We start from the raw sequence: 27964 nt of genomic DNA on the forward strand, positions 1-27964 counted from the left end.
ACAGGGGAGGTGTTGTTGTAGACTGTGTATCTTATAGTGGGCTGGGTCCTATATAACTACAGGGGAGGTGTTGTTGTAGACTGTGTATCTTACAGTGGGCTGGGTCCTATATAACTACAGGGGAGGTGTTGTAGACTGTGTATCTTACAGTGGGCTGGGTCCTATATAACTACAGGGGAGGTGTTGTTGTAGACTGTATCTTATAGTGGGCTGGGTCCTATATAACTACAGGGGAGGTGTTGTTGTAGACTGTATCTTATAGTGGGCTGGGTCCTATATAACTGCAAGGGAGGTGTTGTTGTAGACTGTGCATCTTACAGTGGGCTGGGTCCTATATAACTACAGGGGAGGTGTTGTTGTAGACTGTGTATCTTACAGTGGGCTGGGTCCTATATAACTACAGGGGAGGTGTTGTTGTAGACTGTGTATCTTACAGTGGGCTGGGTCCTATATAACTACAGGGGAGGTGTTGTTGTAGACTGTGTATCTTATAGTGGGCTGGGTCCTATATAACTACAGGGGAGGTGTTGTTGTAGACTGTGTATCTTACAGTGGGCTGGGTCCTATATAACTACAGGGGAGGTGTTGTTGTAGACTGTGTATCTTATAGTGGGCTGGGTCCTATATAACTACAGGGGAGGTGTTGTAGACTGTGTATCTTACAGTGGGCTGGGTCCTATATAACTACAGGGGAGGTGTTGTTGTAGACTGCGTATCTTATAGTGGGATGGGTCCTATATAACTACAGAGGAGGTGTTGTTGTAGACTGTGTATCTTATAGTGGGCTGGGTCCTATATAACTACAGGAGAGGTGTTGTAGACCGTGTATCTTACAGTTCTAACAACTTTTTGTAGCAGGCATTAGATTATAGAAAATTAACACAGGTCTCATCAACAATCTCTCAAGCCCACGGGCTAGTGATTAGCCAGTTAATCTTTATATTTCAAGTTTAGCCAACTTATATTCATTGATACTCCTGTTGTAGTAGTGTCTGCTCTGCTCTCAATCTGAGGAGTTGAGACATAAACAGGGTTTCATTATAAAAGGTTAACTTCTCCTCTATTACAGTATAATAATGTCTCCATGTGTTGTGGTGTCCATATGACCCATTCTGTTGGACCAAACCTCAAATGCAAATAGAGAGTTGAAAACGCTTGTCAGAGAGGAAGATTTGATCTCTCAACCCCGTTAGTGTGAGTGGCTGGGGAGGGGCTTAAGTGTGTGTGTGTAATGTAAACCAAAGAGGAAGAGGCAAAGCGAGATTTTTTCACTTTCACTCAAATCTGTCCAAAATAAGGCCACTCGGGTTTCTATGAGCATATTTTAAGCTTGTCACCTGCCTTCCCAACTTTGAGACAACGACTCCTACTGTTAGTGCGGAGACATGAGCATCTCAACATTATATACAGATCTCTGGTGTAAATGGGAAGGTGCACAGCAGAGAAGGAGCGAACGAGACCAAAAAAACAACATGAGAACAAACGGACATAAAAGCTCATAAAAAATAAAAAATACAAAAATTCTCAATTCTGTGATACCAGTGTTTGGAATATTGCTCAACATTTTTTATTTGACATTTAATAGGCCACCTCACATCTTATCCACGGTATCCTATGAACTTGAAAGTAATAAACTATTTCAATGTTTTTTTTCTCAGGTTGTGGTTTGTGTGTTGGTGTGTTCAGACTCTGAGCCGGCCCATACTGGTTAATACAAAGGTGGTGATAGAGCTATGCTACTCTGATCTACCAGTACCTGTCCCTCCACTCGGGTGGTCTACTCTGATCTACCAGTACCTGTCCCTCCACTCGGGTGGTCTACTCTGATCTACCAGTACCTGTCCCTCCACTCGGGTGTTCTACTCTGATCTACCAGTACCTGTCCCTCCACTCGGTGGTCTACTCTGATCTACCAGTACCTGTCCCTCCACTCGGGTGGTCTACTCTGATCTACCAGTACCTGTCCCTCCACTCGGGTGGTCTACTCTGATCTACCAGTACCTGTCCCTCCACTCGGGTGGTCTACTCTGACTACCAGTACCTGTCCCTCCACTCGGGTGGTCTACTCTGATCTACCAGTACCTGTCCCTCCACTACCTGGGTGGTCTACTCTGATCTACCAGTACCTGTCCCTCCACTCGGGTGGTCTACTCTGATCTACCAGTACCTGTCCCTCCACTCGGGTGGTCTACTCTGATCTACCAGTACCTGTCCCTCCACTCGGGTGGTCTACTCTGATCTACCAGTACCTGTCCCTCCACTCGGGTGGTCTACTCTGATCTACCAGTACCTGTCCCTCCACTCGGGTGGGTGGTCTACTCTGATCTACCAGTACCTGTCCCTCCACTCGGGTGGTCTACTCTGATCTACCAGTACCTGTCCCTCCACTCGGGTGGATCTACCAGTACCTGTCGGGTGGTCTACTCTGATCTACCAGTACCTGTCCCTCCACTCGGGTGGTCTACTCTGATCTACCAGTACCTGTCCCTCCACTCGGGGGGTCTACTCTGATCTACCAGTACCTGTCCCTCCACTCGGGTGGTCTACTCTGATCTACCAGTACCTGTCCCTCCACTCGGGTGGTCTACTCTGATCTACCAGTACCTGTCCCTCCACTCGGGGGGTCTACTCTGATCTACCAGTACCCTTCCCTCCACTCAGGTGGTCTACTCTGATCTACCAGTACCCTTCCCTACACTCAGGTGGTCTCAAGCTCTATTACAGTATGTCAATCATCAACACAGATTAAAACAAATCCTCTACATATTTGAGTTTCTCCAGTCTGCAGTTTGGATCCTCCAGTCCAGCAGAGAGCAGTCTGACTCCTGAGTTTCCTGGGTGATTGTTACTCAGGTCCAGCTCTCTCAGGTGTGAGGGGTTTGACTCCAGAGCTGAGACCAGAGAAGCACAGCCTTCCTCTTCGACTCCACAGAGCGACAACCTGCCGAGTTGAACATAATTTAAAACTGCTATTTTTTGATGGTGAAAAGAAAGTGGCAGCTTTATTCTCAGTCAAAGGGAGTGTATTGTCAGATTTACAATGAATTGTGTATTTCAGTCCTTTATAAACAGGAATACTGACCTCAGAGTCTCCAGTTTACAGTGGGGATTCCACAGTCCAGCAGAGAGCAGCTTCACTCCTGAATCCTTCAGGTCATTGTTACTCAGATCCAGCTCTCTCAGATGTGAGGAGTTTCGGCTGAGAACTGAGGCCAACACTTCACAAGATGCTTCTGTGAGTTTACAGCCAGCGAGTCTGTCAAAACAGAGGAAATACCATGACAGACAGGTGTTATGTTACGCTTAGCTTTCCCTGCTCACACTGTTATCGTGCATGACAAATGTGAACACTGTGCATACATGGCTTGATGCTGCAACTTCATTTGATCAGTTTGAATTATCATTTGTTCAAGAATTTTCAGCTGATAGACAATCTATTCAGCCAATGAAATTGCTGTTCCCACAAAGATAATCTCGGAAGCACAGAACTAAATCTTACGTAGCCTAATTGCGTCAGATGCTTGATTAAGTTCTGGGGGGAGACGTGTTAAAAAATATTCTAGAACGAGGAGCGGAATCAGGGCAGTAGCTCCACCCACCTCTGCAAGTTACGGTCAAGTCAATGGCCCAAATTAAATTCGAAAGATGCGAATTTGTGATTTGCCCCCAAAAAAATCTATGCACCGTAAAAAGGTTTCTCGTTAATTGTCACATCCCAGTCTGTTGACAGATACCAGTTATGTTACGTGCGTCATTCCACGATAGATTACAACAAAGGTCATTTGATCTGTGTGATAATCATTAGTATTTACAGAGCCTTTCTGCAGCACTCCAAAACTGGGCCCAGTCTCCAACGTCCATCCACTAATTTTGATTTAAAGCTGATAACAGGAGCAGTCAAACTATTGTAAAGCTGGGGTAAATACTTAATCCACTTCAACGTCAGATATAGACTCCAGGTTTAATTAGAGCTACACAATGTCAGGTATAGACTCCAGGTTTAATTAGAGCAACACAACATCAGGTATAGACTCCAGGTTTAATTAGAGCTACACAACGTCAGGATAGACTCCAGGTTTAATAGACTCCAGGTTTAATCCAGGTTTAATTAGAGAAGCACAACATCAGGTATAGACTCCAGGTTTAATTAGAGCAACACAACATCAGGTATAGACTCCAGGTTTAATTAGAGAAGCACAACGTCAGGTATAGACTCCAGGTTTAATTAGAGCAACACAACATCAGGTATAGACTCCAGGTTTATAGACCAGGTTTAATTAGAGCAACACAACATCAGGTATAGAGCACCACAACATCAGGTATAGACTCCAGGTTTAATTAGAGCACCACAACATCAGGTATAGACTCCAAGTTTAATTAGAGCTACAACACGTCAGGTATAGACTCCAGGTTTAATTAGAGCTACACAATGTCAGGTATAGACTCCAGGTTTAATTAGAGCAACACAACATCAGGTATAGACTCCAGGTTTAATTAGAGCTACACAATGTCAGGTATAGACTCCAGGTTTAATTAGAGCAACACAACATCAGGTATAGACTCCAGGTTTAATTAGAGCTACACAACGTCAGGTATAGACTCCAGGTTTAATTAGAGAAGCACAACGTCAGGTATAGACTCCAGGTTTAATTAGAGAAGCACAACGTCAGGTATAGACTCCAGGTTTAATTAGAGAAGCACAACGTCAGGTATAGACTCCAGGTTTAATTAGAGCAACACAATGTCAGGTATAGACTCCAGGTTTAATTAGAGCAACACAACATCAGGTATAGACTCCAGGTTTAATAAGAGCAACACAACATCAGGTATAAACTCCAGGTTTAGTTAGAGCAACACAACATCAGGTATAGACTCCAGGTTTAATTAGAGCTACACAACGTCAGGTATAGACTCCAGGTTTAATTAGAGAAGCACAATGTCAGGTATAGACTCCAGGTTTAATAAGAGAAACACAACGTCAGGTATAGACTCCAGGTTTAATTAGAGCTACACAACGTCAGGTATAGACTCCAGGTTTAATTAGAGCTACACAACGTCAGGTATAGACTCCAGGTTTAATTAGAGCTACACAATGTCAGGTATAGACTCCAGGTTTAATTAGAGCAACACAACATCAGGTATAGACTCCAGGTTTAATTAGAGCAACACAACATCAGGTATAGACTCCAGGTTTAATTAGAGCTACACAATGTCAGGTATAGACTCCAGGTTTAATTAGAGCAACACAACATCTGGTATAGACTCCAGGTTTAATTAGAGCAACACAACATCAGGTATAGACTCCAGGTTTAATTAGAGCACCACAACATCAGGTATAGACTCCAGGTTTAATTAGAGCTACACAACGTCAGGTATAGACTCCAGGTTTAATTAGAGCTACACAATGTCAGGTATAGACTCCAGGTTTAATTAGAGTAACACAACATCAGGTATAAACTCCAGGTTTAATTAGAGCAACACAACATCAGGTATAGACTCCAGGTTTAATTAGAGCTGCAACACGTCAGGTATAGACTCCAGGTTTAATTAGAGAAGCACAACGTCAGGTATAGATTCCAAGTTTAATTAGAGAAGCACAACGTCAGGTATAGACTCAGGTATAGATTCCAAGTTTAATTAGTATAGAAGCAACACAACATCAGGTATAGACTCCAGGTTTAATTAGAGAAACACAACGTCAGGTATAGACTCCAGGTTTAATTAGAGCTACACAACGTCAGATATAGACTCCAGGTTTAATTAGAGCTACACAATGTCAGGTATAGACTCCAGGTTTAATTAGAGAAGCACAACGTCAGGTATAGATTCCAAGTTTAATTAGAGAAGCACAACGTCAGGTATAGACTCCAGGTTTAATTAGAGAAGCACAACGTCAGGTATAGACTCCAGGTTTAATTAGAGAAGCACAACGTCAGGTATAGACTCCAGGTTTAATTAGAGAAGCACAACGTCAGGTATAGACTCCAGGTTTAATTAGAGAAGCACAACATCAGGTATAGTCTCCAGGTTTAATTAGAGCAACACAACATCAGGTATAGACTCCAGGTTTAATTAGAGCTATACACCGTCAGGTATAGACTCCAGGTTTAATTAGAGCACCACAACATCAGGTATAGACTCCAGGTTTAATTAGAGCTACACAACGTCAGGTATAGACTCCGGGTTTAATTAGAGCTACACAACGTCAGGTATAGACTCCAGGTTTAATTAGAGCAACACAACATCAGGTATAGACTCCAGGTTTAATTAGAGCTACACAACGTCAGGTATAGACTCCAGGTTTAATTAGAGCTACATAACGTCAGGTATAGACTCCAGGTTTAATTAGAGCAACACAACATCAGGTATAGACTCCAGGTTTAATTAGAGCAACACAACATCAGGTATAGACTCCAGGTTTAATTAGAGCAACACAACATCAGGTATAGACTCCAGGTTTAATTAGAGCTACACAATGTCAGGTATAGACTCCGGGTTTAATTAGAGCAACACAACATCAGGTATAGACGCCAGGTTTAATTAGAGCAACACAACATCAGGTATAGACTCCAGGTTTAATTAGAGAAGCACAACATCAGGTATAGACTCCAGGTTTAATTAGAGAAACACAACGTCATGTATAGACTCCAGGTTTAATTAGAGCTACATAACGTCAGGTATAGACTCCAGGTTTAATTAGAGCAACACAACATCAGGTATAGACTCCAGGTTTAATTAGAGCAACACAACATCAGGTATAGACTCCAGGTTTAATTAGAGCTACACAATGTCAGGTATAGACTCCAGGTTTAATTAGAGAAGCACAACATCAGGTATAGACTCCAGGTTTAATTAGAGAAACACAACGTCAGGTATAGACTCCAGGTTTAATTAGAGCTACATAACGTCAGGTATAGACTCCAAGTTTAGTTAGAGCTACACAATGTCAGGTATAGACTCCAGGTTTAACTAGAGCAACACAACATCAGGTATAGACTCCAGGTTTAATTAGAGCAACACAACATCAGGTATAGACTCCAGGTTTAATTAGAGAAGCACAACGTCAAGTATAGACTCCAGGTTTAATTAGAGTAACACAACGTCAGGTATAGACTCCAGGTTTAATTAGAGAAACACAACATCAGGTATAGACTCCAGGTTTAATTTGAGCTACACAATGTCAGGTATAGACTCCAGGTTTAATTAGAGCAACACAATGTCAGGTATAGACTCCAGGTTTAATTAGAGAAACACAACGTCAGGTATAGACTCCAGGTTTAATTAGAGAAGCACAACGTCAGGTATAGACTCCAGGTTTAATTAGAGAAACACAACGTCAGGTATAGACTCCAGGTTTAATTAGAGAAACACAACGTCAGGTATAGACTCCAAACCATCAAAGATGAACATAGCTTTACGGGCTGTGAGTTTAAATAAAAGTCACTCAAATAAGGCCCATTATTACATTAGCAACACATGGAACAATTATCACTTGCTGATCAAGTAAAAGAACACTGACCTCAGAGTCTCCAGTTTACAGTGGGGATTCCCCAGTCCAGTAGAGAGCAGCTTCACTCCTGAATCTTTCAGGTCATTGTTACTCAGATCCAGCTCTCTCAGGTTTGAGGAGTTTGAACTGAGAGCTGGGACCAACACTTCACAGGATGTGTCCGTGAGTTCACAGTCAGTGAGTCTGTCAACACAGAGTAAATACCATGACAGATAGGTTATTATAATGGTTTGTTTAGCTTTCCTTCCTAACACAGTTACCAGTGCACGACTAATGTGTGCACCATTCATTCATGATGTCACATCCTGATCTATTTCACCTGTCTCTGTGCTTGCTGCCCATATGCGATATTTACATGAATACTTACAGAGCTTTCCTGCAGCCTCTCACAGCTGGGACCAGTCTCCTACGACCCTCCTCTGACGTCTTGTATACCTTCAGGTCAAACACATCCAGAACCTCCTCTGATATCTGCAGCATGTAGGCCAGTGCTGAACAGTGAGCAAGTGTGAGGATTTTGGATGTGTTCTCTGACCTCCAGTATGCTTGGATTTCCTCCTGGACTGACTGGTCTTTCATCTCTATCAGACAGTGGAAGAGATTGATGCACCTCTCAGGGGAGATGTTCTTCCTCTGCATCACCTTAAGGGATCGGATCGTTCTCTGGACGCTCTCTGGACTCCTTTCTGTCTGTGTCACCAGACCTCGTAGGAGTTTCTGATTGGACTCCAGTGACATGCCATGAAGGAAGCGGACAAAAAGGTCCAGGTGTCCATTCTTACTCTCCAAGGCTTTATCCACAGCACTCTTCAGCAGCTCATGCAAGGTTAGCACTTCAGACACAGCTCTAGACTTTCTCTTGAGGAAGGGCTTCTGTTCATCCATTTTCTTGGTTGTGTAACAATGGTATATGTAGACAGCTGAGAGAAACTCCTGAATGCTCAGATGAACAAAGCAGTACACCACTCTCTGAAAGAACACAGACTCTTCTTTAAAGATTTGTGTGCACAATCCTGAGTACACTGAGGCTTCTTTGACATCAATGCCACACTCTTTCAGGTCTTCTTCATAGAACATGAGATTACCCTTCTCCAGATGTTCAAACGCCAGCTTCCCCAGCTTCAAAAGAATGTCCTTATCTGACTCCATGAGCTCCTCTTGATCCATGTCATCTCTTCCATGATACTTCTGGTTCTTCAGGCTGCTCTGAATGAGCAGGAAGTGTATGGACATCTCAGTCAGAGTCGTGGGCATCTCTCTGCTCTTGTCTGTACTCAACATGTGTTCAAGGACTGTTGCAGAAATCCAACAGAACACTGGCATGTGGCACATGATGTGGAGGCTCCTTGATGTCTTTAAGTGTGAGATGATTCTGCTGGCCAGGTCCTCATCACTGAATCTCTTCCTGAAGTACTCCTCCTTCTGTGGGTCATTGAACCCTCGTACCTCTGTCAGCTGGTCAACACACTCAGGAGGGATCTGATTGGTTGCTGCTGGTCGGGAGGTTATCCAAAGGAGAGCAGAGGGAAGCAGATTCCCCTTGATGAGGTTTGTCAGCAGAACATCAAAAGACGATGTCTGTGTGACATCAGACACCTTTTCATTGTGCTGGAAATCCAATGGAAATCTGCTTTCATCCAAACCATCCAAGATGAACATAGATTTACAGGCTGTGAGTTTCTTTGCATTGCCTATGTCTAGTTCTGTGTGGAAGTCATTTAAAAGTCTGAGAAGAGTGTACTGCTGATCTTTAATCAAGTTCAGCTCCCGGAAAGGAAACACAAATATGACATCCACATCTTGGTTTGCCTTCCCTTCAGCCCAATCTAGGATGAACTTCTGCACAGAGACTGTTTTTCCGATGCCAGCGATGCCCTTCGTCAGCACAGTTCTGATGCTTCTCTCCTGGCCAGGGAAGAGTTTAAAGATGTCATTGCAGTGGATTGCTGTGTCATGTGAGGTTGGTGTCCTGGATGCTGTCTCAAGCTGCCACACCTCATGTTCATTGTTAACCCCTTCACTCTCTCCTTCTGTGATGTAGAGCTCTGTGTAAATCCTGTTGAGGGGAGTTTGATTCCCTGCTTTTTCAATGCCTATCACACATTCATACCTCCTTGTCAGACTGTCTTTATGGTTTACTATGGCTCTCTGTAGGCCGTCATCCACTACAAGGGAAGTGTAAAAGGATGTGCATCAGACACATTCGTTGACAGGATGAGAAGTGGTTGTTCCACAACTACAGTAAATAAGGGGGCTGGATTCAATCCGTACAGAGGATGATTTATATTATTTGATGAAAAGTGGGCCTTCCACAACAACAGTAACTTATATTATCTCATATTATTGTAGTTAAATACTGTAAATCATATTGAGGTATTGACTTAGCACACGTGTACAAGTGGTCTTACTGATTTCAGAGCCTCTTGCATCATTGGGTTCACTCAGGTGCCGTAGTACAGGAAGTGTTCTGGATGTCTTTCTACACTGAGGACAGTCATAGTCTCCTGAAGGAGCAGGTCTCTCCCAGTATCTGGTGATGCACTGTCTGCAGAACCTGTGTCCACAGGAGATAGAGACTGGATCCCTCTGCACCTGCTGACACACTGCACACCTGGACGGATCCTCTGGCAGAGAGCTGAAAGAACATTATTAAAACATAAAGACATAAAGGAGAGAGATACTGATCCTCTAACAGAGTAGACCATCCACTACAGAGATAAAGGAGAGATACTGATCCTCTAACAGAGTAGACCATCCACTACAGAGATAAAGGAGAGAGAGAGAGACTGATCATCTAACAGAGTAGACCATCCACTACAGAGATAAAGGAGAGAGAGAGACTGATCCTCTAACAGAGTAGACCATCCACTACAGAGATAAAGGAGAGAGAGACTGATCATCTAACAGAGTAGACCATCCACTACAGAGATAAAGGAGATAGATACTGATCCTCTAACAGAGTAGACCATCCACTAGAGATAAAGGAGAGAGAGATACTGATCCTCTAACAGAGTAGACCATCCACTACAGAGATAAAGGAGAGAGAGACTGATCCTCTAACAGAGTAGACCATCCACTACAGAGATAAAGGGGAGAGAGAGAGAGACTGATCATCTAACAGAGTAGACCATCCACTACAGAGATAAAGGAGAGAGAGAGACTGATTATCTAACAGAGTAGACCATCCACTACAGAGATAAAGGAGAGAGAGACTGATCCTCTAACAGAGTAGACCATCCACTACAGAGATAAAGGAGAGAGAGACTGATCATCTAACAGAGTAGACCATCCACTACAGAGATAAAGGAGATAGATACTGATCCTCTAACAGAGTAGACCATCCACTACAGAGATAAATGAGAGAGAGAGACTGATCATCTAACAGAGTAGACCATCCACTACAGAGATAAAGGAGAGAGAGAGACTGATCTTCTAACAGAGTAGACCATCCACTACAGAGATAAAGGAGAGAGAAAATTACTGGCAGAACACACACACACAGAGACGTAGAGACGCAGAGAGACAGAGAGAGAGGTAATACTGATCATCTGGAAGAACTGCAGAAAGTTTAGTGATGTTTGGAGTCATACAGTATGAATCAGGACCTTTCGTGCGTTTTGCCAGCAGCTCTTTGCAAGCACAGCGCTGTTTATGACTTGTGAAATGGCTAGCGAGTTAGCTGGGTGTGCGCTAATACTGTTTCAAACGTCACTCGCTTTTAGATTTGGAGTAGTTATTCCCCTTGCGCTGCAAGGGCCGCAGCTTTTGTGGAGCGATGGGTAAAGACGCTTCTTGTGTGGCTGTTGTCGATGTGTTCCTGGTTCGAGCCCAGGTAGGGGCGAGGAGGAGGACGGAAGCTATAATGTTACTGGCAATACTATAGTGCCTATAAGAACATCCAATAGTCAAAGGTACAGTGCCTTGCGAAAGTATTCGGCCCCCTTGAACTTTGCAACCTTTTGCCACATTTCAGGCTTCAAACATCAATCATTTAGGTCAACATTGGATCATTCAGAGATCCTCACTGAACTTCTGGAGAGAGTTTGCTGCACTGAAAGTAAAGGGGCTGAATAATTTTGCATGCCCAATTTTTCAGTTTTTGATTTGTTAAAAAAGTTTGAAATATCCAATAAATGTCGTTCCACTTCATGATTGTGTCCCACTTGTTGTTGATTCTTCACAAAAAAATACAGTTTTATATCTTTATGTTTGAAGCCTGAAATGTTGCAAAAGGTCGCAAAGTTCAAGGGGGCCGAATACATTCGCAAGGCACTGTATGTACAGCTGCAGCGATCGGTTAGCTGCTCAGATAGCAGATGTTTGAAGTTGGTGAGGGAGATAAAAGTATCCAACTTCAGCGATTTTTGCAATTCGTTCCAGTCACAGGCAGCAGAGAACTGGAACGAAAGGCGGCCAAATGAGGTGTTGGCTTTAGGGATGATCAGTGAGTTACACCTGCTGTAGCAGGTGGGTGTTGCCATCGTGACCAGTGAACTGAGATAAGGCGGAGCTTTACCTAGCATGGACTTGTAGATGACCTGGAGCCAGTGGGTCTGGCGACGAATATGTAGCGAGGGCCAGCCGACTAGAGCATACAGGTCGCATTGGTGGGTGGTATAAGGTGCTTTAGTAACAAAACGGATGGCACTGTGATAAACTGCATCCAGTTTGCTGAGTAGATTGGAAGCTATTTTGTTGATGACATCGCCGAAGTCGAGGATCGGTAGGATAGTCAGTTTTACTAGGGTAAGTTTGGCGGCGTGAGTGAAGTAGGCTTTGTTGCGGAATAGAAAGCCGATTCTAGATTTGATTTTAGATTGGAGATGTTTGATATGAGTCTGGAAGGAGAGTTTACAGTCTAGCCAGACACTTAGGTACTTATAGATGTCCACATATTCTAGGTCGGAACCATCCAGGGTGGTGATGCTAGTCGGGCGTGCGGGTGCAGGCAGCGAATGGTTGAAAAGCATGCATTTGGTTTTACTAGCGTTTAAGAGCAGTTGGAGGCCACGGAAGGAGTGTTGTATGGCATTGAATCTCGTTTGGAGATTAGATAGCACAGTGTCCAAGGACAGGCCGGAAGTATACAGAATGGTGTCGTCTGCTTAGAGGTGGATCAGGGAATCGCCCGAAGCAAGAGCCACATCATTGATATATACAGAGAAAAGAGTCGGCCCGAGAATTGAACCCTGTGGCACCCCGAAAGAGACTGCCAGAGGATCGGACAGCATGCCCTCTGATTTGACACACTAACTCTGTCTGCAAAGTAGTTGGTGAACCAGGCAAGGCAGTCATCAGAAAAACCGAGGCTACTGAGTCTGCCGATAAGAGTATGGTGATTGACAGAGTCGAAAGCCTTGGCAAGGTCGATGAAGACGGCTGCACAGTACTGTCTTTTATCGATGCCGGTTATGATATCGTTTAGTACCTTGAGCGTGGCTGAGGTGCACCCGTGACCGGCTCGGAAACCAGATTGCACAGCGGAGAAGGTACGGTGGGATTCGAGATGTTCAGTGACCTGTTTGTTGACTTGGCTTTCGAAGACCTTAGATAGGCAGGGCAGGATGAATATAGGTCTGTAACAGTTTGGGTCCAAGGTGTCTCCCCCTTTGAATAGGGGGATGACTGCGGCAGCTTTCCAATCCTTGGGGATCTTAGACGATATGAAAGAGAGGTTGAACAGGCTGGTAATAGGGGTAACCGGAAGGTTGCAAGATCGAATCCCTGAGCTGACAAGGTAAAAATCTGTTGTTCTGCCCCTAAACAAGGCAGTTAACCCACTGTTCCTAGGCCATCATTGAAAATAAGAAATTGTTCTTAACTGACTTGCCTAATTAAATAAAGGTAAAGTAGTAGTAGTAGCACCAGCATTAGCAGTAGCGGTAGACTTAGCAGCAGCACAAATAGTAGTTGTAGTCATAGCAGTAGTAGTAGCAGTAGTAATAGTAGTAGCAGCAGTAGTAGTAGTATGTAAAACACTGCCACATTTTTCAGTTCTTACCCTGGATCGGTGGTACAATCTCCTTTTCTGAATTTCATTGGCTGCTCCATAGATGAGTCACTCTTCATGGACACACAGCTGGGTCCAGGTGAGTCTGGTCTCTTTTGCTGGACCCTGGCAAACGTACAGTGATTTTTTCTCAGTTTAAAAACTAAGAGGAATCCACCAAGTAGTAGTAGTAGCAGCAGTAGCAGCAGCAGTAGGACTAGCAGGAGTAGTGGCAATAGTAGTAACAGCAGTAGTAGTAGTACCAGCATTAGCAGCAGTAGTAGTAGTACCAGCAGTAGCAGTAGTAGTAGTAGTAGTACCAGCATTAGCAGTAGTAGCAGTAGTAGTAGTACCAGCAGTAGCAGTAGTAGTAGTAGTAGTAGTAGTAGTACCAGCATTAGCAGCAGTAGCAGTAGTAGTACCAGCAGTAGCAGTAGTAGCAGTTGTAGTAGTAGTAGTACCAGCATTAGCAGCATTAGCAGTAGCAGAAGCAGCAGCAGTACAAATAGTAATTGTAGTATTAGTAGTAGTCATAGCAGTAGTAGTAGCAGTAGTAGTAGTAATATTAGTACTAGTAGTGGTAGTAATAGTAGTGGTAGTAGTAGTAGTAGCAGTAGCAGTAGTAATAGTAGTACTAGTAGTGGTAGTAATAGTAATGGTAGTAATAGTAGTAGTAGTAGCAGTAGTAGTAGCAGTAGCAGTAGTAATAGTAGTACTAGTAGTGGTAGTAATAGTAATGGTAGTAATAGTAGTAGTAGTGGCAGTAGTAGTAGCAGTAGCCGTAGTAATAGTAGTACTAGTAGTGGTAGTAATAGTAGTGGTAGTAATAGTAGTAGTAGTAGCACTTGTGGTAGCAGTAGCAGTAGTAATAGTAGTAGCAGCAGTAGCAGTAGTTGTAGCAGTAGAAGTAGTAGTAGTGGTAGCAGTATTAGTAGCAGTAGCAGTAGTAATAGTAGTAGCAGCAGTAGTAGGAGTAGCAGTCGAAGTAGTAGTAGCGGTAGCAGTATTAGTAGCAGTACTACGTAAAACACTGCCACATTTTTCAGTTCTTACCATGGATCAGTGGTACAATCTCCATTTCTGAATTTCATTGGCTGCTCCATAGATGAGTCACTCTTCATGGACACACAGTTGGGTCCAGGTGAGTCTGGTCTCTTCTGCTGGACCCTGGCAAACGTACAATGATTATTTCTCTCAGTTTAAAACTAAGAGGAATCCACCTAGTAGTAGTAGTAGTAGTAGTAGCAGTTGTAGTAGTAGTAGTAGTAGTAGTAGTAGTAGTAGCAGCAGTAGCAGTTGTAGTCATGGTAGTGGTAGTAGTAGTGGTAATGGTAGTAGTGGTGGTAGTGGTAGTAGCAGCAGTAGTGGTAGTGGTAGTTGCAGCAGTAGTGGTAGTAGTGGTAGTAGTAGTAGTAGTGGTAGTGGTAGTAGAAGTAGTGGTGGTACTAGTGTTAGTAGTAGCAGTAGTGGTAGTAGTAGTGGTAGTGGTAGTGGTAATAGTAGTAGCTGCATTAACAGTAGCAGTGGTAGCAGTTCCAGTAGTAGCAGTAGAAGCAGCATTAGTAGTAGCAGTAGTAGTAGCAGCATTAGTAGTAGCAGTAATAGTAGTAGTAGTAGTAGTAGTAGCAGCATTAGTAGTAGTAATAGTAGTGGTAGTGATAGTAATAGTAGTAGCAGTAGTAGTAGTAGCAGCATTAGTAGTAGTAATAGTAGTGGTAGTGATAGTAATAGTAGTAGCAGCATTAGTAGTAGTAGCAGCAGTAGTAGCAGTAGTAGTAGTAGTAGCAGCATTAGTAGTAGTAATAGTAGTGATAGTAATGGGGTGCAAAGGAGCAAAATAAATAAATTAATTAAATACAGTAGGGAAAGAGGTAGTTGTTTGGGCTAAATTATAGGTGGGCTATGTACAGGTGCAGTAATCTGTGAGCTGCTCTGACAGTTGGTGCTTAAAGCCAGTGATGGAGATAAGTGTTTCCAGTTTCAGAGATTTTTGTAGTTCGTTCCAGTCATTGGCAGCAGAGAACTGGACGGAGAGGCGGCCAAATGAGGTGTTGGCTTTGGAGATGATCAGTGAGATATACCTGCTGGAACGTGTGCTACAGGTGGGTGTTGTTATCGTGACCAGTGAACTGAGATAAGGCAGAGCTTTACCTAGCATACACTTATAGATACCCTGGAGCCAGTGGGTCTGGCGACGAATATGTAGCGAGGGCCAGCCGACAAGAGCATACAGGTCGCAGTGGTGGGTGGTATAAGGTGATTTGGTAACAAAACGGATGGCACTGTGATAGACTGCATCCAGTTTGCTGAGTAGAGTGTTGGAAGCTATTTTGTAGATGACATCGCCAAAGTCGAGGATCGGTAGGATAGTCAGTTTTACTAGGGTAAGTTTGGCGGCGTGAGTGAAGGAGGCTTTGTTGCGAAATAAAAAGCAGATTCTAAATTTGATTTTGGATTGGAGACGTTTAATATGAGTCTGGAAGGAGAGTTTGCAGTCTAACCAGACACCTAGGTATTTATAGTTGTCCAAATATTCTAGGTCGGAACCGTCCAGGGTGGTGATGCTAGTCGGGCGGGCGGGTGCGAGCAGCGAACGGTTGAAAAGCTTGCATTTGGTTTTACTAGCATTTGAGAGCAGTTGGATGCCACGGAAGGAGTGTTGTATGGCATTGAAGCTCATTTGGAGGTTAGTTAGCACAGTGTCCAAGGAAGGGCCAGAAGTATACAGAATGGTGTCGTCTGCATAGAGGTGGATCAGAGAATCACCCGCAGCAAGAGTGACATCATTGATGTATACAGAGAAAAGAGTCGGCCCGAGAATTGAACCCTGTGGCACCCCCATAGAGACTGCCAGAGGTCCGGACAACAGGCCCTCCGATATAACACACTGAACTGTGTCTGAGAAATAGTTGGTGAACCAGGCGAGGCAGTCATTTGAGAAACCAAGACTGTTGAGTCTGCCGACAAGAATGCTGTGATTGACAGAGTCGAAAGCTTTGGCCAGGTCGATGAATATGGCTGCACAGTATTGTCCTTTATTGATGCCGGTTATGATATCGTTTCGGACTTGAGCGTGGCTTAGGTGCACCCATGACCAGCTCGGAAACCAGATTGCATTGCGGAGAAGGTGCGGTGGGATTAAAAATGGTCAGTGATCTGTTTGTTAAATTGGCTTTCAAAGACTTTAGAAAGGCAGGGCAGGATTTATTTTTTCTACTAGGCAAGTCAGTTAAGAACAAATTCTTATTTTCAATGACGGCCTAGGAACAATGGGTTAACTGCCTGTTCAGAGGCAGAACGACAGAGTTGTACCTTGTCAGCTCGGGGATTCGAACTTGCAACCCTGGTTACTAGTCCAACACTCTAACCACTAGGGTACCCTGCCGCCCTAGGATGGATACAGGTCTGTAATAGTTTGGGTCTAGAGTGTCTCCCCCTTTGAAGAGGGGGATGACCGTAGCAGCTTTCCAATCTTTAGGGATCTCAGACGATATGAAAGAGAGGTTGAACAGGCAATTAATATTGATTGCAACAATGGCAGCGGATCATTTTAGAAAGAGAGGGTCCAGATTGTCTATCCCAGCTGATTTGTAGGGGTCCAGATTGTCTATCCCAGCAAATTTGTTGGGGTCCAGGTCCAGCTGATTTGTAGGGGTCCAGATTGTCTATCCCAGCTGATTTGTAGGGGTCCAGATTGTCTATCCCAGCTGATTTTTTGGGGTCCAGATTTCACAGCTCTTTCAGAATAGCAGCTATCTGGATTTGGATGAAGCAGAAATGGGGGAAGCTTGGGCAAGTTGCTGTGGGGGGTGCAGTGCTGTTGACCGGGGGAGGGGTAGGCAGGTGGAAAGCATGGCCTGCCGTAGAAAAATGCTTATTGAAATGTTCAATTATCATGGATTTATCGGTGGTGACCGTGTTACCTAGCCTCAGTGCAGTGGGCAGCTGGGAGGAGGTGCTCTTGTTCTCCTTGGACTTTACAGTGTCCCAAAACTTTTTGGAGTTAGAGCTACAGGATGCAAATTTCTGTTTGGAAAAGCTAGCCTTTGCTTTCCTGACTGACTGTGTGTATTGGTTCCTGACTTCCCTGAACAGTTGCATATCGCGGGGACTATTCGATACTATTGCAGACCACCACAGGATGTTTTTGTGCTGGTCAAGGGCAGTCAGGTCTGGAGTGAACCAAGGGGTATATCTATTCTTAGTTCTGCATTTTTTGAACGTGGCATGCTTATCTAAGATGGTGAGGAAATTACTTTTAAAGAATGACCAGGCATCCTCGACTGACGGGATGAGGTTAATATCCTTCCAGGATACCCGGGCCAGGTCGATTAGAAAGGCCTGCTCGCAGAAGTGTTTTAGGGAGTGTTTGACAGTGATGAGGAGTGGTCGTTTGACCGCGGACCCATAGCGGATACAGGCAATGAGGCAGTGATCGCTGAGATCCTGATTGAAAACAGCGGAGGAGTATTTGGAGGGCAAGTTGGTCAGGATAATGTCTATGAAGGTGCCCATGTTTACGGATTTAGGGTTGTACCTGGTGGGTTCCTTGATTATTTGTGTGAGATTGACGGGATCTAGCTTAGATTGTAGGACTGCCGGGGTATTAAGCATATCCCAGTTTAGGTCACCTAACAGAACGAACTCTGAGGTTAGATGGAGGGCGATCAATTCACAAATGGTGTCCAGGGCTGGGAGAGGAGGGGGGTTCATAGGCGGCAACAGTGAGAGACTTATTTCTGGGTATAGACCTGGAATGTATGACAGAACTTTGGAGGCTATCTCTGCAGTAGATTGCAACTCCTCCCCCTTTGGCAGTTCTATCTTGACGGAAAATGTTGTAGTTGGGTATGGAAATTTCAGAATTTTTGGTGGCCTTTCTAAGGATTCAGACACGGCAAGGACATCAGGGTTGGCGGAGTGTGCTAAAGCAGTGAGTAAAACAAACTTAGGGAGGAGGCTTCCGATGTTACCATGCATGAGACCAAGGCCTTTTCGATCACAGAAGTCAACAAACGAGGGTACCTGGGGACACGAAAGGGCCTGGGTTTACCTCCACATCACCCGAGATAACAGAGGAGGAGTAGGATGAGGGTACGGCTAAAGGCTATCAAAACTGGTCGCCTAGAGCGTTGGGGACAAAGAATAAAAGGAGCAGATTTCTGGGCGTGGTAGAATAGATAATGTGCAGACAGGGGTATGGTGGGGTGCGGGCACAGCAGAGGTAAGCCCAGGCACTGAGTGATGATAAGAGAGGTTGTATCTCTGGACATGCTGGTTATAATGGGTGAGGTCACCGCATGTGTGGGAGGTGGGACAAAGGAGGTATCAGAGGTATGATGAGTGGAACTAGGGGCTCCATTGTAATCTAAAACAATGATAACTAACCTAAACAACAGTATACAAGGCATATTGACATTTGAGAGAGACATACAGCAAGGCATAAAGTAATCACAGGTGTTGATATATCACTAGCCACTTTAAACAATGCTACCTTATATAATGTTACTTACCCTACATTATTCATCTCATATGCATACGTATATACTGTACTCTATATCATCGACTGCATCCTTATGTAATACATGTATCACTAGCCACTTTAACTATGCCACTTTGTTTACATACTCATCTCATATGTATATACTGTACCCGATACCATCTACTGTATCTTGCCTATGCTGCTCTGTACCATCACTCATTCATATATCCTTATGTACATATTATTTATCCCCTTACACTGTGTATAAGACAGTAGTTTAGGAATTGTTAGTTAGATTACTTGTTGGTTATTACTGCATTGTCGGAACTAGAAGCACAAGCATTTCGCTACACTCGCATTAACATCTGCTAACCATGTGTATGTGACAAATAAAATTTGATTTGATTTGATTGGGAGAGCTAGCTAGACAACAGGTGAGACAACAACAGCTGATCAGCTAAAACAACAACAACAGGTAAAATGGCGATGAATGGCCAGAGAGGATCAGTTATCTACCCACAGAGCCTGAGTTTGCGGCTGGAGCCGACAGAATAACAAAAAAATAAACAGAATGGAGTACCGTGATTAATGGACAGTCCAGCAGGCATCAGCTATGTAGCCAAGTGATCATAGGGTCCAGGGGGCAGCAATAGATGGAACAGGGAAGCTGCGGATATCTCATTCCAGATATTCATTCTCTTACTCTGTCCTTTAGAAAAGAGTATTGTTCATAAATACTTACTTTATGTTTTACTCTCCGAATAGTGGTTTCTGGTGTCGTCTCAAAATGGATTCTGTACAAAACAACAAATGTACTTTCGGTTTCATCTCAGCCGTCTCCACACCCTCATGAATGTGTTTAATTGGTGTCTTCCACTAGATGGCAGTAAACTCCTGCTGTAGACTAGAATTTACAACAGTGGCCACGTTTACATGCGCACAGTATTATGATAGTAGCTCATATTTTGCACAGGACCGATCTTTCCACTGTTTTGGAGTTAATGCGTCCCTAAACAAAACAGACAACTTTACCTGTGTTAACTAGATTACTAATGCATTCATTATATCAATGTAAAACATTATTCTGCTGTGCATTACTTTATTTAGTCTTCTGGGGCAACAAGTTATGACAGAAGAGAATCTGCATGTATCTAACTATAGTTGACAAACAAATGGGCTACCAGTTGTGGGAAATTATAACATGGCCTACCAGATGTCAGAAATTATAATATGGCCTACCAGATGTCAGAAATTATAATATGGCCTACCAGATGTCAGAAATTATAATATGGCCTACCAGATGTCAGAAATGATAAAATGGCCTACCAGATGTCAGAAATTATAATATGGCCTACCAGATGCCAGAAATTATAATATGGCCTACCAGATGTCAGAAATGATAATATGGCCTACCAGATGTCAGAAATACCAAATGTCAGAAATTATAAAATGGCCTACCAGATGCCAGAAATTATAATATGGCCTACCAGATGTCAGAAATGAAATTATAATATGGCCTACCAGATGTCAGAAATTATAATATGGCCTACCAGCTGATATGGTCTACCAAATGGAAATTATAATATGGCCTACCAGATGTCAGAAATTATAAAATGGCCTACCAAATGTCAGAAATTATAAAATGGCCTACCAGATGCCAGAAATTATAATATGGCCTACCAGATGTCAGAAATTATAATATGGCCTACCAGCTGTGGGGAATTATAATATTACCATGGGAAATTATATGGCCTACCAGATGCCAGAAATTATAATATGGCCTACCAGATGTCAGAAATGATAATATTTCCTACCAGATGCCAGAAATTATAATATGGCCTACCAGATGTCAGAAATGATAATATGGCCTACCAGATGTCAGAAATGATAATATGGCCTACCAGATGTCAGAAATTATAATATGGCCTACCAGATGTCAGAAATTATAATATGGCCTACCAGATGTCAGAAATTATAATATGGCCTACCAGCTGTGGGGAATTATAATATGGCCTACCAGCTGTGGGAAATTATAATATGGCCTACCAGATGTCCTAAGCAGAAACATCTAAATTAGGGGTAAATGTAGTCTAAGTCAGTAGGCTATAAGGTCCAGAATAGTGTATCAGCAAAATACATTGTAATGGCATTCTGGTGGATCAAACTGCACAGGTGATTGGTTTGACAATCAGATGAAAACATCATCACACAACACCGAGGAGAAGTGAAACTGAGCCTGCATGAAAAACAACAGTAAACAGGATGAGGTGTTGACATGCCACAATATCCCGTCTAAGATCAGCTTATCCCAGGCATCTTATCCTGGTTTCTCGTAACCGGAATTCAAGCTTTTTCGGGTTATTGTATACAGAATACGATCAATCAATCAAATCAATCAAATTTAGTTATAAAGCCCTTCTTACATCAGCTGATGTCACAAAGTGCTGTACAGACAACCAGCCTAAAACCCCAAACAGCAAGAAATACAGATGTAGAAGCACGGTGGCTAGGAAAACTCCCCTAGGAAGACCAGAACTGAGGAAGAAACCTAGAGAGGAACTAGGCTATGAGGGGTGGCCAGTCCTCTTCTGGCTGTGCAAGGTGGAGTTTATAACATAACATGGCCAGGATGATCAAATGTTCATAGATGACAACAGTGGTTGTCGATGGTGCAACAGGTCAGCACCTCAGGAGTAAATGTCAGTTGGCTTTTTAGAGCCAATCATTCAGAGTATCTCTACCGCTCCTGCCGTCTCTAGAGAGTTGAAAACAGCAGGTCTGGGACAGGTAGCACGTCCGGTGAACAGGTCAGGGTTCCAGTTGAACAGTTGAAACTGAAGCAGCAGCAGGGCCAGGTGGACTGGGGACAGCAAGGAGTCATCATGCCAGGTACTCCTGAGGCATGGTCCTAGAGCTCAGGTTCTCTGAGAGGAAGAAAGAGAAAGAGAAAGACAGAAAAAGAGAAAGAGAGAGAAAGAGAATTAGAGAGAGCATACTTAAATTCACAGGACACCGGATAAAACAGGAGAAATACTCCAGATATAACAGACTGACCCTAACCCCCCTGACACATAAACTACTGCAGCATAATTACTGGAGGCTGAGACAGGAGGGGTCGGGAACCACTGTGGCCCCGCCCGACAATACCCCCGGACAGGGCCAAACAGGCAGGATATAACCCTACCCACTTTGCCAAGCACAGCCCCCACACCACTAGAGGGATATCTTCAACCACCAACGTACCATCCTGAGACAAGGCCGAGTATAGCCCACAAACATCTCCGCCACGGCACAACACAAGGGGGGGCACCAAACCGGACAGGAAGATCACGTCAGTGACTCAACCCACTCAAGTGACGCACCCCTCCCAGGGACGGCATGGAAGAGCACCAGTAAGCCAATGACTCAGCCCCTGTAATAGGGTTTGAGGCAGAGAATCCCAGTGGAGAGAATCTCATTTGATGTTTATATGCATCAACTCAAAACCAGAATACTTGAGTATCGTGAATAATAACAGGATATTGGTGTGCATGTGAACTTGGTCAGTATGTGTTTGGTTTCTTGGTCCTGGTGACTCATGGGCTCTTATTCATTAAGGCAGTGTCTCAGAGTAGGAGTGCTGATTTAGGACCAGGTCACCCTCTCCATGTAATCGGATTCATTATGATCTAAAAGGCTAAACTGATCCTAGATCAGCTCTCCTACTCTTTATAAATACTGTCACAAGTGACTCCTCCAGGTGAGGAATAGTTGTGCCTTACTGTTTTGACCGGAGTTCACAGAGAGGGAATTGGTTAATATGCGGGCAGAATGAGAGAAGAGAAAAAGCAATACAGGAAGGAAGGAAAGTCAAGACACCACAGGCTCCTCCCTGAACAGACCGTGACTCTGCGGGAGACTTGAGTGATGGTCAGTGCTGCTTAAGATGAGGGAGGACCATTTTAATTCTTTTTTTTCAGCATGGCCTTATTTCTATTCCAGCATACTCGATGACTGTCATTTATATTCCATTCACCCAGTTAAATGTAACAGTGATAGGTTTAGGCTACGGGAGAGTTAGAATGTCTCTGCTGTCGGGCGCGGGACCAGCTGATTCCCATAATGGAAGTCGAGCATCAGACCAACGATGCAGAAGAAAAGAACTTGTGTGGATTTTCTGGATCTCATCAAACCTGGGGTTCTGGAGACGTTTTTCAGAATGGCCAGGATCAACTGGAAGCGACGTGCCACACCCGACAAATGGGAAGCCCTCTGAAATATAAGTGTTTTGGAAATTAGGAAATATTTTATTATTACTCTTGTCATGACTTTGGGTACAGCAAGCCTCATCCCCCTCTCTCTGTCTCCCACACTCAGGTCGTAAATTCCTCCAGGAATGTATCTCCTCATGGCCACAGTATAGAGACAGAGTGAGTTTTCATAGAGAGAACAAAGGAATCTCTTCCACCTCACAGAACTTGAGGTCGAACAACATTTATGTTCTGGAGAAAGTATAAAAGATCGGTGAAGAATCCAGCTACGAACTGGTCCGTTTGGTACAATTTTGTGAAACTCATGGGAGGCAATACGGCCACATTACCATAACACTCTTTATACAATAGCCTCAGATATGAGGCTTACATCTAATTGTTGTACAGGATGAATGAGGAAAGATTAAACTATTTGTGAAATTATGGGATTCTATGTAATGATGCAATGTGAGAGAATTGTATTTCTGTGTAAAGTTTCACTTAAGTCACTGGCACGCCCCCATGAACACAGGCATGATCTGGCGTCATGAGACAACCCTTTCTGCTCTTCCAAATTAAACCCCTCCCTTGAAAATTTCTTAACAGACCATGTTTCTCTCAATTACGAGAGGACAAAGGTTGCAGACCAACTTACCTCGATAAGGGCCAAGGGAGGGCCAAGGTTTGAGACGATGAGTCTTTTAACCATCCCACGTGGTTAAACTCTTAGACTATCGATACCGACAGAATAAGAACAAGTCTTTGATATTAATTACTAGTCTGAAGTTAGGAATTTGGTTTCATTGAACGTGAAGACCGACAACCGCCAAAACATATTTTCTATAATGACATGAATGACTGTCACTCTGAACTATCCATTATAACTACAACAGAGAGAGAGAGAGAGAGAGAGGTCGGACAGACTCTCCAAAAGAAACAAACTTTTCAGCAGAGATCCCGACGACACACTGAGCATAAATATATTGATTGATTGCAATTGCTCCCGAATGAGTGAGCGTTCATGTGCAAAGGATTAGCATTTCAATTGTTATAATTATCAACTGTGTGTTGTCTTATCTCAGTCGACCCCCACTTCCCCTTTGTACACCAAGCTGCGATGCCGGTTTTATCCCACTAGGGAAACTCCGTTATAATTTTTTTGTAACTATCTACTGTTTGTTTATGCATTTCTGTGAATTACTTAGTTAGTAAATAAATGATTTAAGACAATATTCAATATCAAATATCTGAAAGTTATATTAGGAAAGTTATATTATCCTTGGTGACCCGACTTCCCAGTTAATTACAGTTACATGATTAATCAGTTTAATCACGTAATAATAATTACAGAGAGTTATTTGATAAATAAGTCTTCAGGTTAATGATGCCAAAGACACGACACTCTCTAAGATGCTATTGAACAGCTAGCTACCTAATGCTTAAATGCCATACAACTCTCCTTCCGTGGCCTCCAACTGCTCTTAAATGCAAGTAAAACTAAATGCATGCTCTTCAACCGATCGCTGCCCGCACCTGCCCGCCCTTCCAGCATCATTACTCTGGACAGTTCTGACTTAGAATATGTGGACAACTACAAATACCTAGGTGTCTGGTTAGACTGTAAGTTCTCCTTCCAGACTCACATTAAACATCTCCAATCCAAAATTAAATCTAGAATCGGCTTCCTATTTCGCAACAAAGCATCCTTCACTCATGCTGCCAAACATGTCCTTGGCTGGCCCTCGCTTCATACTCATCGCCAAACCCACTGGCTCCCGGTCATCTACAAGTCTCTGCTAGGTAAAGCCCCGACTTATCTCAGCCCACTGGTCACAATAGCAGCACCCACTCGTAGTACGCACTCCGGCAATGTATATCTCACTGGTCACCCCCAAAGCCAATTCTTCCTTTGGTCGCCTCTCCTTCCAGTTCTCTGCTGCCAATGACTGGAACGAACTGCAAAAATCTCTGAAGCTGGAGACTCTTACCTCCCTCACTAGATTTAAGAACCAGCTGTCAGAGCAGCTCACAGATCACTGCACCTGTACATAGCCCATCTGCAAACAGCCCAACTACCTCATCCCCATACTGTATTTATTTATTTATTTATCTTGATCCTTTGCACCCCAGTATCTCAACTTGCACATTCATCTTCTGCACATCCTACCATTCCAGTGTCTAATTGCTATATTGTAATTACTTTGCCACCATGGCCTATTTAATGCCTTACCTCTCTTGTCCTACCTCATTTGCACATGCTGAATATAGATTTGTCTACTGTATTATTGATTTTATGTTTGTTTATTCCATGTGTAACTCTGTGTTGTTGTGTGTCAAACTGCTTTGCTTTATCTTGGTCAGGTCGCAGTTGTTGTTCTCAATGAGCCTACCTGGTTAAATAAAGGTGTTCTCAACTAGCTTACCTGGTTAAATAAAAGGGTTCTCAACTAGCCTACCTGATTAAATAAAGGTGTTCTCAACTAGCCTACCTGGTTAAATAAAGGTGAAATTAAAAATACATAAAAAATAAAATCCCTGAGACTAATGTTATATTTTATGTTGTAAAGGCCTCATGATCCCTGAGACTAATGTTATATTTTATGTTGTAAAGGCCTCATGATCCCTGAGTCTAATGTTATGTTTTATGTTGTAAAGGTCTCATGATCCCTGAGACTAATGTTATGTTTTATGTTGTAAAGGTCTCATGATCCCGAGACTAATGTTATATTTTATGTTGTAAAGGTCTCATGATCCCTGAGACTAATGTTATATTTTATGTTGTAAAGGCCTCATGATCCCTGAGACTAATGTTATATTTTATGTTGTAAAGGCCTATTGTTTCTTTTGATTGTTGAATATTACATTGACATGTAGTTGTTTTCTCTCTCGTCTCGACAATACAGACTGGTTTCCTACAGGATCACTTTGGAGTGGATGCTGAGGGGAGAACGTCTCGGTTGAGGCCAACGCCAGGTACTCTAGCTTGTGTGGTCGCAGCAATTCAAAAGAAATACATGAATATAGATTTGTCTACTGTATTATTGACTGTATGTTTGTTTTACTCCATGTGTAACTCTGTGTTGTTGTGTGTCGAACTGCTTTGCTTTATCTGTTTCCATCCACCCAGCGCTTCTTCTAGTACTAGTGATAACCCCAGCTCTTCTTCTAGTACTAGTGATAACCCCAGCTCTTCTTCTAGTACTAGTGATAACCCCAGCTCTTCTTCTAGTACTAGTGATAACCCCAGCTCTTCTTCTAGTACTAGTGATAACCCCAGCTCTTCTTCTAGTACTAGCGATAACCCCAGCTCTTCTTCTAGTACTAGTGATAACCCCAGCTCTTCTTCTAGTACTAGTGATAACCCCAGCTCTTCTTCTAGTACTAGTGATAACCCCAGCTCTTCTTCTAGTACTAGTGATAACCCCAGCTCTTCTTCTAGTACTAGTGATAACCCCAGCTCTTCTTCTAGTACTAGTGATAACCCCAGCTCTTCTTCTAGTACTAGTGATAACACCGGCTCTTCTTCTAGTACTAGTGATAACCCCGGCTCTTCTTCTAGTACTAGTGATAACCCGGCTCTTCTTCTAGTACTAGTGATAACCCCAGCTCTTCTTCTAGTACTAGTGATAACCCCAGCTCTTCTTCTAGTACTAGTGATAACCCCAGCTCTTCTTCTAGTACTAGTGATAACCCCAGCTCTGACTCATCCCTTCACAACAAACAACAAAAACAACAACAAAATATTATTTAGAAAATGTGATGTTTTTATATGGTTTGTCAACACTAATTGTTAAACAAACATGATATATTGGTTATGAACAGAGCATAACTAATGCTAAGGGATAGTAATTGTTGTTTTATATGTTTACAAACACACTCAGGCAGGCTGTTCTAAATCAACTCATACAAACATTGTTAGAGCCACTTGTGTGAGAACAGTTATGCTAAAATATCCTGAGATATATTGCCTGGCCTGGCAGCCCAAAGCCTGGACCCTGGGAAAACTGTATCTGGTGGTCGCCTGCCGATGATATCACTTGGTCTTGGGTGTGGAAGCCTCTTACAACAGACAACATGGTCACTATTGACCCCAACCATGCTGTGCCCACTGACCACCAGAGGAGGCTGGTAAGGGGAGGATGAACGACTCATAATAAAGGCAGGAATGAAGTGAGTGAAATTGTTATTCCAGACATTATTATGAGCCTGTCCTCCATGCCACCAGCCACCACTGCTGACCACAGACCAGAAACCAGACGGTCTAACTGGACACCCACAGATACATTAGTCTGGTCCCAGATCTGTGTGTGCTTTAGAGAACTCCTTTAGATATACATGGCATGACAATGACAGTCAGAGGAGTTGAACAGATCTGAAGCTAAGTTCACTAAGAGTTGGTTTAGACAGATCTGAATCAGGAAACTAAGAGTTAGTTTAAACAGATCTGAATCAGGACACTAAGAGTTGGTTTAAACAGATCTGAATCAGGATACTAAGAGTTCGTTTAAACAAATCTGAATCAGGAAACTAAGAGTTGGTTTGAACAGATCTGAATCAGGACACTAAGAGTTGGTTTGAACAGATCTGAATCAGGACACTAAGAGTTGGTTTGAACAGATCTGAATCAGGACACTAAAATTTGGTTTGAACAGATCTGAATCAGGACACTAATAGTTGGTTTGAGGGTGTCAAGGGTGTCAATAATTTGTGACCCCACTGTATACTTCAAAGTTGGAGATATGTTGAACCTGGAT

At 43.2% G+C, this 27964-nt stretch overlaps 1 protein-coding gene across 1 annotated transcript; it reads right to left on the bottom strand.

Moving 5' to 3' along the window:
- Window positions 1-2422: 2422 nt before the first annotated feature.
- LOC135532262 (NLR family CARD domain-containing protein 3-like) lies at window positions 2423-19809 on the bottom strand. Its single transcript, XM_064959856.1, has 8 exons — window positions 19724-19809; window positions 14553-14666; window positions 13512-13625; window positions 9919-10145; window positions 7878-9675; window positions 7520-7693; window positions 3083-3256; window positions 2423-2941 (listed from the first exon to the last, which is right to left on the bottom strand). The coding sequence occupies exons 2-8, from the start codon at window positions 14618-14620 to the stop codon at window positions 2746-2748; spliced, it is 2751 nt and encodes a 916-aa protein (XP_064815928.1). The 5' UTR covers window positions 14621-14666; window positions 19724-19809; the 3' UTR covers window positions 2423-2745.
- Between the last annotated feature and the right edge of the window lie 8155 nt (window positions 19810-27964).

Source organism: Oncorhynchus masou, unplaced genomic scaffold (genome assembly GCF_036934945.1).
Source record: "Oncorhynchus masou masou isolate Uvic2021 unplaced genomic scaffold, UVic_Omas_1.1 unplaced_scaffold_1792, whole genome shotgun sequence".
Taxonomy (NCBI): Eukaryota; Metazoa; Chordata; class Actinopteri; order Salmoniformes; family Salmonidae; genus Oncorhynchus; species Oncorhynchus masou.